Raw genomic sequence first — 16,100 nt, 5'->3', positions numbered from 1 at the left:
ATTTTTCATTAATAATTTTCATTTAAAAAATATAATATTTCTAAAAAATATTTAAATTTAAATTTTTAAATAAAAATATATAAAAAAATTTATAAATATTATTATAAAATATATTTTTTTATATATTATATTTTTTAATCTCTAATCCCTAATTCCTAATCTTTTAATCTCTAAAATATATTATATTTTATATTTTATATAAAATATATTTTTTTATATATTATATTTTTTTATATATTATAAAATTTATAAAAAAAATTTTTAATCTCTAATCCCTAACCCTAATCCCTAATTTTAATCTCTAATCCCTAATTTCTAATCTTTAATCCCTAATTCCTAACAAAACTAACCCTAATCCCTAATTCTTAATCCCTAATCCCTAATTAGCTATACTAACAAAACTAACCCTAATCCCCTCATTTATTTTTCCACTTTGCTAGAGTCACACTTCCCTCTCTCCGTCGGCACCTCTCTCCCCCGATTCCCTTCCCATAATTCCCAGTCAACGCCTCTCTCCCCCCACTTCACTGGAGACAACCCTTGCCTCTCCCCAATCGGCGTCGGCGACATTTCCTTTGACTGGAACTCTCTTCAGGTTTGCTCAGTTTTTGTCTCTGTCTTCGCTTTGTTCAGTTTCTCCTCTATTATCTGTTTATGGCTTCTCCTCAGTTTCTCCTCTTTTATTCTTTTCGTTTATTTGTTTTTTTCAGGCTTTTCTTTTCCTTCACTTCAACTACTGTTGTCGACATCTTTTGTTTTTCCACGATTTTGAGTGCCCATTTCTTGAAAAGATCCTACTCGACCTTTTGCTACTCTTTCTCTGGTATGTCTTACTTACCCAGATTTTCTTTTCTTCTTCTTTCGTTTTCTTTTTTGGTCCCCTTGATATAATTGAGTGGATTTCTAAATTTTACGTGTTCTTCACTTCATTGTTGGACTCAGTAGTCTGATTTTAGTAAGAGATATTGGGAAGATCTGGGTGCTGTAATGATTAGTGAAGTAGTTTCAATCTATCTGATTGGTCTGCAATATAAGGAATTTAGTATTGAAATACAGTTTCTTGTTTGATATGCAAAATTTTTCTTCTGGGTATTGCAGTTCAATTACTTTTGATGTGTTCTATATTTCATTATTTGATAGAGCGAATTTCTTCTGGAGTACCCTTTTGTTTTGTTTTATTTTTTTTTTTTTTTGAGAGAGAGAATTTCTCTTTTGTTGTTTGAGGGAAAAAGGTAGAATTGGGATTGGTGTAAGAGAATGGAATGGTCAAAGATGGCTGTATTTCACAAATCTGTGTGCTTATACATGGTTGGGGCTGATAACTTTTTTTTTTCCCTCTATTTATTTGTGTGCTTATGCAGGCCCGTTGACTTAATTTACTGTTCCAACTATGGTTGAATCTATGTCAATTTTGGGAAATTCTGCACCAATTGAAAATGGTGTTAATCATGTTAAATTGCTTCCTGCATCTAATGATGATCATGAGGGTGTAATAGTTGACATGAAGGAGCCTATGGAACCTGACGTATTTCTCACCTTGCTCAGAGCTTCATTATCACTGTGGAGGCAACAGGTATTTGTTACTCTAGTACAATTTTATCTAAGCATGCCTATGAGTTAATATGTTTACTGGTAAATCAGTTATGTGATTAATCAGGTATTTACTAGTTTACTCGCTAGTTTGAGTTAGTAGCTGTAACACCCGGCTCGAGTCCGGCACCGGAAGTCCTATTGTCTGATGGAATCCAGGGTGCTGGGAGTCGAGAAAAAGGGTAGGAGTTTTGTTTGCTACGTGTTATGATGTGTTTTAAGGTTAAGGGAAGTGAGTTTTGAGGTGAAATGACCTAATGCAGTTGAGCCAAGTTCGGCCGCCGAAAGTAAGTTCGGCCGCCGAAAGTGTTTGGCTTCCGAAGGGAAGTTCGGCCTCCGAATGTTGCATGGTCTTGCCTGTGATTGGACAGCCGACGATGAGTTGGCTAGTGAGCTGAGTCATGGCTTTTGACAGATGTTGGCTTCAGATTCTTGCCATGAATGAGCCACGTCTTCTATGACTCATCTGCACGTGTTTTGAGCAGCTCATGCAGGAGTTTGCTCATTTACCAAGTTGTGAAGGTTTGAAGCAAAAAGTGAGCTTTGGAGAGTTAGTGAGGGTGAAGAGAGTTGATCCGTTTTCCTTTGTTGAGATCACTCACCAGGAGGTAAGTGATGTGTTGACTATGGTTTTATATGTTTTCTGAAGGTTTTATGGGAGTTGTGAAGAGAGAGATGCATGTTTAGGTTGTCAATGGAAGGTTTACGGATATATGCATGACTATATGATTATGTGTTATGTTTGTTTTGTTGTTTGGGGTTATTAGCTAGTTTTGGACCCCTGTGATCATATACATGAGTATATGTATGTTGAGTAGCTGAGATATGCATGTTTTGAGAGCTTGAGGGGAAGGAGAAGATGGTTTGCCGTTGAAGCTGAGTTCTGGATGAACTCAGGTTCGGCAGCCGAAGGTTCATTCGGCCGCCGAACCTCCTGCATGGTGACTTGGTTGCCACAGCTTGCCCCCGAGTGTTTTTGCATGTTCGGCTCTGTTTGGGGACTTCGGCCGCCGAAGGTGCCGCCGAAGGTAGAGACTTTCGTCTCTGGAGTATGTTTTGGCCCCCGAAACTTGCCCCCGAAAGGGTTCGGCCGCCGAAGCTTGAGATTCGGCCGCCGAAGGTGCTTGAGTTTCGTCTCTGGAGAGGACATTCGGCTGCCGAACCTGCCGCCGAAAGTGTTCTGTCCAGCTTTTCTTTTGCATGTTTTGCATGGCTAGTTAAGTGAGTTTCAGGGGATTCTTGGGGAATGTAATAGAGGTATTGATAAGTTAGTCTGGTCCCTCATTTGAATCTTTATGTATTACAGACCAGAGGAACCAGAGAGAGCAGCAGTGAGTACTGCTCCAGAGGTAAACCTGCAGAGTCAGTCAGTCCAGATAGCCAGAGGTGAGTGGAACTAAACTTATGACTTTTAATTGAACTACAAACTGCTTTTAGCATATCTCATGCATCATGTTTATGCCATAGGTTGATTGCATTAGTGTTCACGACTATGTTGCATTGCATTGTTATTTGGTGATGTGAGTGAATGCTGAATGATCCAATAGTCTCAGACAGGAAGTCCAGGAGCCTTTGACTACGCCCTGGCACGTATAGCAAAGACCAGGAGCCTTTGACTACGCCCTGGCAGGGATATAGCAAAGTCCAGGAGCCTTTGACTACGCCCTGGCAATGGTAAGTTCACAGGTGTTATATACACATATACATATATGACAGGAAGACCAGGTGCTCGATTCTACGCCCTGGCACAGAGTTACTGGGACTATGTGGTGACAGGTTTACTCTTGATGTGACTTGTCTGTGTTATGGCGCATTCCATGAGATCATATTTGACTGAGATGTTTTACTGTTCTACTCACTGGGCTATAGAGCTCATCCCACTCCCTTAACCCCAGTTTTGCAGGTTCAGTGTACAGTGGACAGGGACAGTCCAGCAGAGTACAAGAAAAGGAAAGAGATCTGTAATAGCTTAGAGTGGACATGTAATAGTAAAAAGATGTAATAGTTGTTGCTTGCCCTAGACCTAGTGATGTATGTTTTGTACATGATCTGTATATGTCTATATGTTTTCCTGTATGTGAAAACCAGGCTTAACAGGTATGAATTAACCCATCTAGAGCAAGCTCTAGTCAGGGATACAGAGTACAGAGTACATGAGTACAGAGTACAGAGATAGTGCATGCACAGGTTAAGCCTTGGTTCAGTAAAGAGTTTTATTTTCACTGAAAATGTATGATCATGTATGAGGTTTACAGGTACACAGAGAGTATAGCAGGCTTGCTACGGGTTCTGGCGGCCTTAAGCCGACCTGAATCCTAGCGCCGGTGACGGTCCTTTTTGGGGTCGTTACAGATTGGTATCAGAGCCCTAGGTTCACATGATCGGACCTATAGAGACAGTGTTGGGCTCAGACAGGTTAGCAGTGGTCAAGCACAATAGGAAATCATGTCCACTAGAATAGGGTGTTGCGTCCTATCTGTGATATGCCATGAGTTATGCATGTGCCTTCTTGTTATGTGTTATTTATGTGCTAAAGTGTTATGTTATCTGTTGTGTTTCCAGAGAGTAAAGATGAGAGGAACTCGTCGATCAGCTCGATTGACTGGAGTCCCACCAGAGAATGAGAGACCAGCTGCTCGTCCTCCTGCATTGCCACGGGCAAGGTCTCAGAGATCTAGCAGGGAAGGTACGTCAATAGACCCTAGAAGGTCTGTCGACGAGAGCAGAAGAGGAACAGTGAGGGGAGAAAGATCAGAGGAAAGGAGGGAAGCTATGGAGATTGTCAGTCTGGAGATGACAGCATGGGTATAGTATCCATCTTCCCCTACCCATCCAAGTGCAGCACACCTAGAACCAAATGAACCAGTACTACCACCAGAACCAGTAGCCCCTGTTGTTGACAGACATGAACCTAGCTCATCTGGAGGTAAAGTCCAAATGACGGAGTACTTGAAATTGGATGCTCCGAAATACAACACGGGAGATGATCCATTTGATTACCTCAGAGCAGTTAGGATGATTACCAGCGAATTGGGAGCAGATGATAGGAGAGCCATTGAGATGGCAGGTTTCACATTAAAATGCAGGAAAGCCAGAGAATGGTTTAAGAATTATGTGGAACCTAGAATGGACAGCATGTCATGGGGAGAGTTCGCCAATGAGTTTGCAGGGTGGGCTTTTCCTGACAGTTCCCGAGAGATGAAGATAATTGAGTTTGAACAGCTGAGACAAACAGATGAGATGACTGTTGATGAGTTCACAGATAAGTTCTTAGATCTGCTTCAGTACGTGGGTCAGGCCTATGATACTGATCAGAAGAAAGCAAGGAGATATACCATGAGACTTCATCCCAGGTATTCTTCTTTGATCCTTCCAGCAGAAAAGGAGAGTTTTCACTCTATTATAGATGCAGCTAGGAAGATGGAAGCTAGTGCTAAGAGTCAGAAACAGTCAAAGGCACAGGCTTCGGGTTCTAAGGCCCCCAGTTCAGGTTCGACAGGCAGTAAGAGATGGGATAGAGCGAGAGGAACAAGGAAAGGGTTCTGGAGTAAAGTCAAGTCAGGTCTGGGAATAGGTAGTGGCTCAAGCTCTGGCACAGCTCCAGTCTGCAGACGATGCGGAAAACCACATGGAGGAGTTTGTCGGTTGGGATCTTCAGCTTGTTTTCGCTGTGGACAGGAAGGGCATATTGCTCGGGATTGTCCGCAGATGACTTTTGCACCATCCCAGCAGATGAGTTCTGGCAGTGTGGTACAACCAGTTGTACGGCCAGCAGCTCCAGTCATGCCTCAGACGAGTGGCAGAGGTAGAGGGAGAGGGGTAGCCTCTACTTCAGCAGCAGGTTCCCGAGGTGGAAATCCGATAGCCCCAGCACGGATTTTCACAGTGACACAGGAGGAGGCTAACACGTCGAACACAGTGGTGTCAGGTAATCTCATCATTGGGTGTTCAGATGTGTATGCTTTGATGGACCCCGGTGCTTCTCATTCCTTTATTGCTTCGAGAGCCATAGAGCGCTTGGGTTTGATCAGTTCTGAGTTAGAGTATCCTCTCTGGGTCAGTGGACCCAAGTGTGACCCGTCAGTGACAGCGTCAGTCTGTCGTTTCAGTCCAGTATTCATAGAGGGTAGATGCCTTCCAGCTGACCTTGTGGTTCTAGACTTGACAGATTTTGATGTCATTCTAGGGATGGATTGGCTATCTGCATATAGTGCTACATTGGACTGTCGAGAGAAGTTAGTGAGTCTCAGAGACCAGGATGGGTCAGAGTGTGTCTTCAGAGGAGACAGGAGAGGTACACCCAGAGGTATGATTTCAGCCCTTCAGGCTCGTCGTTTGCTTAGGAGGGGTTGTCAGGGGTTTCTAGCTCATGTGAGAGAGCTAGACAGTCAGGTGAGGAAACCAGCCACGGTACCAGTAGTTCGAGAGTTTCTCGATGTGTTCCCAGACGATTTGCCAGGACTACCACCTGATAGGGAGATAGGGTTTGAAATTGAATTACTGCCAGGTACCAGACCTATCTCTATTCCTCCCTACAGGATGGCGCCAGCTGAGTTATCAGAGTTGAAAGAACAGTTGCAGGACTTGGTAGATAAGGGTTTCATCCGCCCTAGTACCTCACCTTGGGGTGCTCCAGTGCTTTTTGTCAGAAAGAAGGATGGATCCCTTAGACTTTGTATCGACTACAGACAGTTGAACAAGGTCACTATCAAGAATAGGTATCCCTTACCTAGGATTGATGATCTATTTGACCAGCTAGCTGGAGCAGGTTGTTTCTCGAAAATAGATCTGAGATCTGGGTATCATCAGTTGAGAGTCAGCGAGGCAGATGTGCCTAAGACAGCTTTTCGGACCAGATATGGGCATTATGAGTTCTTAGTGATGCCGTTCGGGTTGACTAACGCCCCTGCAGCATTTATGGATCTCATGAACAGGGTATTCAGTGAGTTTCTGGATCACTTTGTCATTGTGTTTATCGATGATATCTTAGTGTATTCCAGAGATGCAGAGGAGCATGCCCAGCATCTGAGGATCGTGTTGCAGACACTGAGAGAGCATGGTTTATATGCCAAGTTCTCAAAGTGTGAGTTTTGGTTACGGAGCATTGCCTTCTTGGGACATGTGGTATCAGCAGAGGGTATTGAGGTAGACCCCAAGAAGATAGAGGCTGTAGCTAACTGGCCCAGACCCACGACAGTGACTGAGATTAAAAGCTTTCTGGGACTGGCAGGTTACTACAGGAGGTTCGTTCAGAACTTCTCAAAGATAGCAGCTCCTATGACCAAATTGACTCAGAAGAACCAGAAGTTTATCTGGTCAGATCAGTGTGAAGAGAGCTTTGAAGAGCTCAAGAAGAGATTGACAACAGCACCAGTGTTAGCTCTGCCTGTCAGTAATGAAGAGTTCACAGTGTTCTGTGATGCATCTCGAGTGGGATTGGGTTGTGTATTGATGCAGAGGGATAGAGTAATCGCTTATGCTTCGAGACAGTTGAAGAAGCACGAGTTGAATTACCCTACCCATGACCTCGAGATGGCAGCAGTTATCTTTGCACTTAAGATGTGGCGGCATTACCTCTACGGGGTTAAATGCGAGATCTTCACTGATCACAAGAGTTTACAGTACATCTTAAGTCAGAGAGAGCTGAATTTGCGGCAAAGAAGATGGGTCGAATTGCTCAGTGATTATGATTGTAAGATTCAGTATCATCCGGGTAAGGCGAATGTTGTCGCAGACGCCCTAAGCCGGAAGTCACTAGGCAGTTTGTCCCATATAGCAGCGGAGCGGAGACCAGTTGTGATGGAGCTTTATAAGCTCTTTGACGAGGGATTACAGCTAGAATTGTCTGGTACAGGTGCGTTGATAGCACAGATAAGGGTGACACCTGTGTTTCTGGAGCAGATAACTCAGAGACAGCATGAGGACCCTGAGTTGATGAAAATTGCCAGGACTGTTCAGTCAGGCAATAGTGTAGAGTTCAGATTTGACAGCAAAGGGATCCTTCGCTATGGAAGTCGACTTTGTGTACCAGATAGGGACAGTGTGAAGGAAGACATTATGAGGGAAGCTCATAATGCAAAGTATAGTGTTCACCCAGGAGCTACCAAGATGTATCAGGACCTGAAAAGGGTTTATTGGTGGCCAGCCATGAAGAAGGAAGTGGCGCAGTTCGTGACAGCCTGTGAGGTTTGTCAGAGGGTGAAATTAGAGCATCAGAAACCAGCCGGAATGCTTAACCCATTACCGATTCCAGAATGGAAATGGGAGAACATAGCCATGGATTTTGTAGTGGGTTTACCAGTAGCGTCCAACAGGATAGACTCGATATGGGTGATTGTGGACAGACTCACGAAATCTGCTCATTTTCTTCCAGTACGGAGTAACTATTCTGTGGATAAGTTAGCACAGGTCTATCTGGATGAGATAGTGAGATTACATGGAGTTCCAGTATCGATAGTTTCAGACAGAGGACCTCAGTTTACCTCCCGCTTTTGGCGGAGTCTGCAAAGTGCAATGGGCACGAGATTGGATTTTAGTACTGCTTTCCACCCACAGACTGATGGACAGTCAGAAAGGACCATCCAGACCATAGAGGATATGCTTCGCCTTTGTGTGTTAGACTTTGGCGGTTCTTGGAGGCAGCATCTACCTTTGGTGGAATTTGCCTACAATAACAGTCATCATGCTAGTATTGGGATGGCTCCTTATGAAGCATTATATGGGAGGAAGTGCAGATCCCCTGTTTGCTGGGAAGAGGTAGGGGAGAAGGCTCTTGCAGGGCCAGAGTTAGTAGACATTACCAGTCGAATGGTGCCCATAATCAGAGAGAGAATCAGAACAGCTCAGAGTAGACAGAAAAGTTATGCAGACGTTCGCAGAAAGCAGTTAGAGTTTCAAGAGGGTAATTGGGTATTGCTGAAAGTGTCTCCAATGAAAAGAGTGGTTCGTTTTGGGAAGAAAGGTAAATTAGCTCCACGGTACATTGGACCCTTTGAAGTGTTACAGAGGATCGGAAATGTGTCGTATAAGCTGGATTTACCTGCTTCTATGGAGAGGATTCACCCGGTATTTCATGTTTCTATGCTACGACAGTTTGTGTCAGATCCGAATCAGGTTCTGAGTGAGCCTGAGGTGGAGATTCATACAGATCTCACCTATATAGAGCAGCCAGTGCGGGTTCTGGGCACGCAGATCAGACAGCTAAGGAACAAGGAGATTCCGATGGTGAAAGTTTTATGGAACCACCATAATCTAGAAGAGTGCACATGGGAGACGCGGGAGTCTATGCTCCAGCAGTATCCATATTTGTTTTGAGGTTTGTTTCCTCCTTTTGTTGTGATTGTTGTTTGTTTTAGGAACATTCGAGGACGAATGTTCTTAAGGAGGGGAGAATGTAACACCCGGCTCGAGTCCGGCACCGGAAGTCCTATTGTCTGATGGAATCCAGGGTGCTGGGAGTCGAGAAAAAGGGTAGGAGTTTTGTTTGCTACGTGTTATGATGTGTTTTAAGGTTAAGGGAAGTGAGTTTTGAGGTGAAATGACCTAATGCAGTTGAGCCAAGTTCGGCCGCCGAAAGTAAGTTCGGCCGCCGAAAGTGTTTGGCTTCCGAAGGAAAGTTCGGCCTCCGAATGTTGCATGGTCTTGCCTGTGATTGGACAGCCGACGATGAGTTGGCTAGTGAGCTGAGTCATGGCTTTTGACAGATGTTGGCTTCAGATTCTTGCCATGAATGAGCCACGTCTTCTATGACTCATCTGCACGTGTTTTGAGCAGCTCATGCAGGAGTTTGCTCATTTACCAAGTTGTGAAGGTTTGAAGCAAAAAGTGAGCTTTGGAGAGTTAGTGAGGGTGAAGAGAGTTGATCCGTTTTCCTTTGTTGAGATCACTCACCAGGAGGTAAGTGATGTGTTGACTATGGTTTTATATGTTTTCTGAAGATTTTATGGGAGTTGTGAAGAGAGAGATGCATGTTTAGGTTGTCAATGGAAGGTTTACGGATATATGCATGACTATATGATTATGTGTTATGTTTGTTTTGTTGTTTGGGGTTATTAGCTAGTTTTGGACCCCTGTGATCATATACATGAGTATATGTATGTTGAGTAGCTGAGATATGCATGTTTTGAGAGCTTGAGGGGAAGGAGAAGATGGTTTGCCGTTGAAGCTGAGTTCTGGATGAACTCAGGTTCGGCAGCCGAAGGTTCATTCGGCCGCCGAACCTCCTGCATGGTGACTTGGTTGCCACAGCTTGCCCCCGAGTGTTTTTGCATGTTCGGCTCTGTTTGGGGACTTCGGCCGCCGAAGGTGCCGCCGAAGGTAGAGACTTTCGTCTCTGGAGTATGTTTTGGCCCCCGAAACTTGCCCCCGAAAGGGTTCGGCCGCCGAAGCTTGAGATTCGGCCGCCGAAGGTGCTTGAGTTTCGTCTCTGGAGAGGACATTCGGCTGCCGAACCTGCCGCCGAAAGTGTTCTGTCCAGCTTTTCTTTTGCATGTTTTGCATGGCTAGTTAAGTGAGTTTCAGGGGATTCTTGGGGAATGTAATAGAGGTATTGATAAGTTAGTCTGGTCCCTCATTTGAATCTTTATGTATTACAGACCAGAGGAACCAGAGAGAGCAGCAGTGAGTACTGCTCCAGAGGTAAACCTGCAGAGTCAGTCAGTCCAGATAGCCAGAGGTGAGTGGAACTAAACTTATGACTTTTAATTGAACTACAAACTGCTTTTAGCATATCTCATGCATCATGTTTATGCCATAGGTTGATTGCATTAGTGTTCACGACTATGTTGCATTGCATTGTTATTTGGTGATGTGAGTGAATGCTGAATGATCCAATAGTCTCAGACAGGAAGTCCAGGAGCCTTTGACTACGCCCTGGCACGTATAGCAAAGACCAGGAGCCTTTGACTACGCCCTGGCAGGGATATAGCAAAGTCCAGGAGCCTTTGACTACGCCCTGGCAATGGTAAGTTCACAGGTGTTATATACACATATACATATATGACAGGAAGACCAGGTGCTCGATTCTACGCCCTGGCACAGAGTTACTGGGACTATGTGGTGACAGGTTTACTCTTGATGTGACTTGTCTGTGTTATGGCGCATTCCATGAGATCATATTTGACTGAGATGTTTTACTGTTCTACTCACTGGGCTATAGAGCTCATCCCACTCCCTTAACCCCAGTTTTGCAGGTTCAGTGTACAGTGGACAGGGACAGTCCAGCAGAGTACAAGAAAAGGAAAGAGATCTGTAATAGCTTAGAGTGGACATGTAATAGTAAAAAGATGTAATAGTTGTTGCTTGCCCTAGACCTAGTGATGTATGTTTTGTACATGATCTGTATATGTCTATATGTTTTCCTGTATGTGAAAACCAGGCTTAACAGGTATGAATTAACCCATCTAGAGCAAGCTCTAGTCAGGGATACAGAGTACAGAGTACATGAGTACAGAGTACAGAGATAGTGCATGCACAGGTTAAGCCTTGGTTCAGTAAAGAGTTTTATTTTCACTGAAAATGTATGATCATGTATGAGGTTTACAGGTACACAGAGAGTATAGCAGGCTTGCTACGGGTTCTGGCGGCCTTAAGCCGACCTGAATCCTAGCGCCGGTGACGGTCCTTTTTGGGGTCGTTACAGTAGCAATTGTGATAGTACTGAAATGCCTTTTAGCTTATCTTTTATGCAGGCGAAGAGGGGAGTTTGGATTAAGTTACCCATTGAACTTGTAAATCTTGTAGAAACTGCAGTTAAGGTAATCATTTTATGCTTCTGTAAAATGAAGTGGCCACAGTATGTAAGGGTTGATGCCCATATAATTATCCAATTACTCTCTAATTATGATCTCTTAAGATAAATCAATTATGTGCATTTTAGATGGAGTAAACAGTCAGTTGTACACCCAACAATTTTATCCTGTGAAATATCGTAAGGAGCCCATCTTGTTGCATTATTTTCCAAAAGCAACTGTGGTAGGATTGGATATATTCATTCTTGAATCAAAATGATAATTTTGGTGGTCGCCTGTGTGAAATTTTATATGGATGATTCCCCTTTTGGTGAGACATGAAGTTCAGGACAAACATAAAATATTTTTACAGGAAGGATTTTGGTACCACCGTGCTGAGCCAAGTTACCTTATGCTTGTTTACTGGATTCCTGAAACTGCAAGTACAATCCCTGCTAATGCTTCACATAGAGTAGGTATTGGTGCTATTGTCATTAATGACAAAAGAGAGGTATTTTCTGCAACCTCTTTTGCAGTTTCCGCTTGCTCTTATTCTGCTTTGCTTTTATTTTATGTCACTTATCCTTATTCTCTTTAAAACAAATATGTTAATGTTCTTTACTTTCATCATTCCTCTAATCCAAAAGCTGAGTTTTCTATTGATATAAACATAGGTCTCAGTTTAGTTCATCCCTTTCCCCATGTGTTTGCTGTCTAACTCTCACATGTATATTGTTGATCTGAAAATGGGAATCCTCTTGGCTGTTAACTTCTTGTTTTAGACTCACATGCATATATTGCTGGTCTTGAACGAGAATCTTCTTGGTTGTTAGGTGCTTGTTGTCCAGGAGAAGAGTGGCAGATTTCGAGGAACAGGGGTGTGAAAAATTCCCACTAGAGTTGTTGATGAGGTACATGCCTATTGCCTACAATGAGGAGTTATTCAATGTTTGACTAATCATTTCACTTCATGTTTATTTATTTATTTAACCGTTATGTCTTTTGTTTTTTTTTTTTTTTGATATTTGATTTTCTTTGTCTTGGTGGGGTTCGTGAAGTAATCCTGTAAATTTTCTTTGTTTGTTTGAGAAGAAAAAGGAGCCTCTATTTTGGAATTGCATGTTAATATATATTTCTCTTGGTATTCAAATTCTTTTGTCTTCTGGTTACAACCGATAAATGATTAGAATACAATAATGATTATAATCGCAAGTGTCATACAAATTTCATATAAATTTGTGTTGTTATTCACAAGTGTTACAATAATGATTAATTTTTATCATAATTAATAATCACGAGTATACTATTGTAATATAAACAAATTCTCGTTTAAGGTGCAATAGAACATGGTGGAATCTGATTTCTTTCTTTTGAAATTAAAAAATATATACCAATTTAATATTAATTAAATTCTCTTTCACGTAGAATAAAGGAAGATCATTTTTAAATATTTTTATAATTAATTTAATATACCTCTTAAAATTGCATTCACTTAATTTGATAATAAATGCGATTTTATTCCGATTTTCAATCTCAATTTCTTGGGTGGACTTGGCTCATTCACAGATAATTTCATGGGAGAAACTGCCCATGGAAAGTAAATGAACTGTGAACTTGGCTCATTCACTGATCAATGATCAATAGCTTTCTTATTTATTTTTTACAGTACTTGAGTGGACTTATAGCATAAACTGTTCATTTGTCTTCAGGATATGGGGCATCTTCTGGCAAGGTAAATATATTCTATGAGATCAATTATCTGTATTTTTTAAATTAAAATCTTGAATAGCTACCTTTTTTCTCCAAAAAAAAAAAAAAACTATTTGTCTCAATAATTTATGCCTACATGTTCATTTGTCTTCACCTACAATGCTAATTTTACATGCCTGATCAGTTGTTATTTGTGGAATTTTAATAGCCCTCTGAGTTAAACACATACTCTGACATAGAGGCCGTGTACAATTGTTTGATGAATGAATATGAAGTTAAGGAAGAGGATTTGATCTTGTATGGCCAATCTGTTGGAAGTGGACCTACCTTGCATTTAGCTTCTCGTTTAGAGAAGTTGAGGGGAGTTGTTCTTCACAGCGCAATCCTTTCAGGCATACGCGTCTTGTGTCCTATCAAGATGACATTTTGGTTTGACATTTACAAGGTGAGTTTAGTGCCAGTTTCCTTGATATTCTATTCCTTTTTGTAATAGTAAATTACATTTCTTATTAACTTTTAATTGGAGAACTTGTCTATTACTTGCAGAATATTGACAAAATACGGCAAGTCAATTGCCCAGTTCTTGTTATACATGTAAGTTCTTGTCATTGTTATTCTTCGTAATATTGCATTACCAGATAACTTCAGTTATGAAAACTTAAGAGTGTAGAATAGTTTCACATTGATTGAATGGAAGAAGGAAATTGAAGCAAAGTTTGAAGAGAAGTATAATAGTTTGCAGAAACTTGTAGAAGACCAAAATCAGATGATAGCTCAAATGCGTGATGAACTACAGACAGCGAAGATGGGACAGCAGTCTTCCTCATTGATGCCATCATCATCTGATAATCCTCCAGCTCATAGATCTCTTGGTGATTCACATATGGATTAGCATGATGTCATTACTCACTGACTTAAATAATATATTTTATGATATGAACTTGATACTAGTTGGATCCATTATGTATTTTGAGATATTTTAAGTTTCTTAGTGTTGAACTATAGTAATGTTTTGGACTTTTAGATTGCAGAATTATGAAATGAAGTTGATGTGTATATATTGTTTTTGATGTTTTATGTATTGGAATGTGTGTACATATTGATATTATAGCAGGTTTATGAATTTATTGAAAAAATGATATGAATAAGATTTAAATGTATTTATTAGTGACTAATCAGCCACAAAAATAAATTAAATAATAAATATTTTTTTAATTTTACTATTAATTTGCGACGAAATATTGAAATAGCGACTAATTGCTCTTCTCTGATGCGACTAAATATTGACCAAATTAGCGACAAAAACAGCGACCATTTAGCGACCAAAATTTAACGACCAATTTACTTCCACATAGCGACCAAATGCTCTTCTCTGAGGCGATCAAATAACAACAAAATAGCGACCAAATTAGCGACCAAAACAGCGACCATTTTAGCGACCAAAATTTAGCGACCATTTAGCGACCAAACAGCAACTAATATTTCTAATACCTAATTTGCCATGACACCAAATTAGCGACCAAAAAATGGTCGCTGATTGGTCGCTATTTTAGCGATCAATTTCCAGATTGTCGCAAAAAATTTAGCGACTGGCCAAACACCGACCATTTCATTTTGGTCGCTAAATGGTCGCTATTTCATAATAGCGACCAAATTCTGCCGTTTTAGCGACCAAAATTTTGGTCGCTAATTCACTGTTTTTTTGTAGTGGATGCTGCCAACAAGAACCGCCAAAGTCTAACACACACAGTCGAAGCATATCCTCTATGGTTTGGATGGTCCTTTCTGACTGTCCATCAGTCTGTGGGTGGAAAGCAGTGCTAAAATCCAATCTCGTGCCCATCGCACTCTGCAGACTTCGCCAAAATCTGGAGGTGAACTGAGGTCCTCTGTCTGACACTATAGACACTGGCACTCCATGTAATCTCACTATCTCATCCAGATAGACCTGTGCCAACTTATCCACAGAATAGGTACTCCGAACTGGAAGAAAATGAGCAGATTTCGTGAGTTTGTCCACAATCACCCATATAGAGTCTATCCTGTTGGACGTTGCTGGTAAACCCACTACAAAATCCATAGCTATGTTCTCCCATTTCCATTCTGGAATCGGCAATGGGTTAAGCATTCCGGCTGGTTTCTGATGCTCTAGTTTCACCCTTTGGCAAACCTCACAGGCTGTCACAAACTGCGCCACTTCTTTCTTCATGGCTTGCCACCAATAGACTCTTTTCAGATCCTGGTACATCTTGGTGGCTCCTGGGTGAACACTATACCGCGCATTATGAGCTTCCTTCATAATGTCTTCCTTCACACTGCTCCTATCTGGTACACAAAGTCGACTCCCATAACGGAGGATTCCTTTGCTGTCAAATCTGAACTCTGCATTGTTGCCTGACTGAACAGTCCTGGCAATTTTTATCAACTCTGTGTCCTCGTGCTGTCTCTGAGCTATCTGCTCCAGAAACACAGGTGTCACTCTCATCTGTACGATCAATGCACCTATACCAAACAACTCTAGCTGTAACCCTTCTGCTAAGAGCTTATAAAGCTCCATCACTACTGGTCTCCGCTCTGCTGCTATATGGGATAAACTGCCTAGTGACTTCCGGCTTAGGGCGTCTGCCACAACATTCGCCTTACCCGGATGATACTGGATCTTACAATCATAATCACTGAGCAATTCTACCCATCTTCTCTGCCTCAAATTCAGCTCTCTCTGACTCAAGATGTACTGTAAACTCTTATGATCGGTGAAGATCTCGCATTTAACCCCGTAGAGGTAATGCCTCCACATCTTGAGTGCAAAAATAACTGCTGCCATCTCTAGGTCATGGGTCGGGTAATTCAACTCGTGCTTCTTCAACTGTCTAGAAGCATAAGCTATCACCCTATCACTCTGCATCAAAACACAGCCCAATCCCACTCGAGATGCATCACAGAACACTGTGAAATCCTCATTACTGACAGGCAGAGCTAACACTGGTGCTGTGGTCAATCTCCTCTTGAGCTCCTCAAAGCTCTCTTCGCACTGGTCTGACCAGACAAACTTCTGGTTCTTCTGAGTCAGTT

The 16,100-nt window shown here is 41.9% G+C and overlaps 1 protein-coding gene across 27 annotated transcripts; it reads left to right on the top strand.

The window, feature by feature from the left end:
• Window positions 1–347: 347 nt before the first annotated feature.
• Window positions 348–14,098, top strand: LOC110602520 (alpha/beta hydrolase domain-containing protein 17C-like). Of its 27 annotated transcripts, none has more exons than XM_043957954.1 (10): window positions 359–595; window positions 711–823; window positions 1,362–1,657; window positions 11,264–11,345; window positions 11,692–11,829; window positions 12,152–12,229; window positions 13,028–13,050; window positions 13,304–13,473; window positions 13,575–13,622; window positions 13,729–14,098. In XM_043957954.1, the coding sequence occupies exons 5-10, from the start codon at window positions 11,816–11,818 to the stop codon at window positions 13,918–13,920; spliced, it is 525 nt and encodes a 174-aa protein (XP_043813889.1). In that variant the 5' UTR covers window positions 359–595; window positions 711–823; window positions 1,362–1,657; window positions 11,264–11,345; window positions 11,692–11,815; the 3' UTR covers window positions 13,921–14,098. The 27 variants fall into 27 exon arrangements, 18 of the variants coding, with proteins under 18 accessions (XP_043813892.1, XP_043813896.1, XP_043813897.1 ...); XM_043957955.1 differs by having other exon boundaries at window positions 360–595; window positions 1,362–1,632; XM_043957953.1 differs by having other exon boundaries at window positions 360–595; window positions 11,280–11,345.
• The last annotated feature ends 2,002 nt before the right edge of the window (window positions 14,099–16,100 follow it).

This window comes from Manihot esculenta, chromosome 6 (assembly GCF_001659605.2).
Source record: "Manihot esculenta cultivar AM560-2 chromosome 6, M.esculenta_v8, whole genome shotgun sequence".
Lineage (NCBI taxonomy): Eukaryota > Viridiplantae > Streptophyta > Magnoliopsida > Malpighiales > Euphorbiaceae > Manihot > Manihot esculenta.
This window is presented reverse-complemented; position numbering and strand designations above follow the sequence as displayed.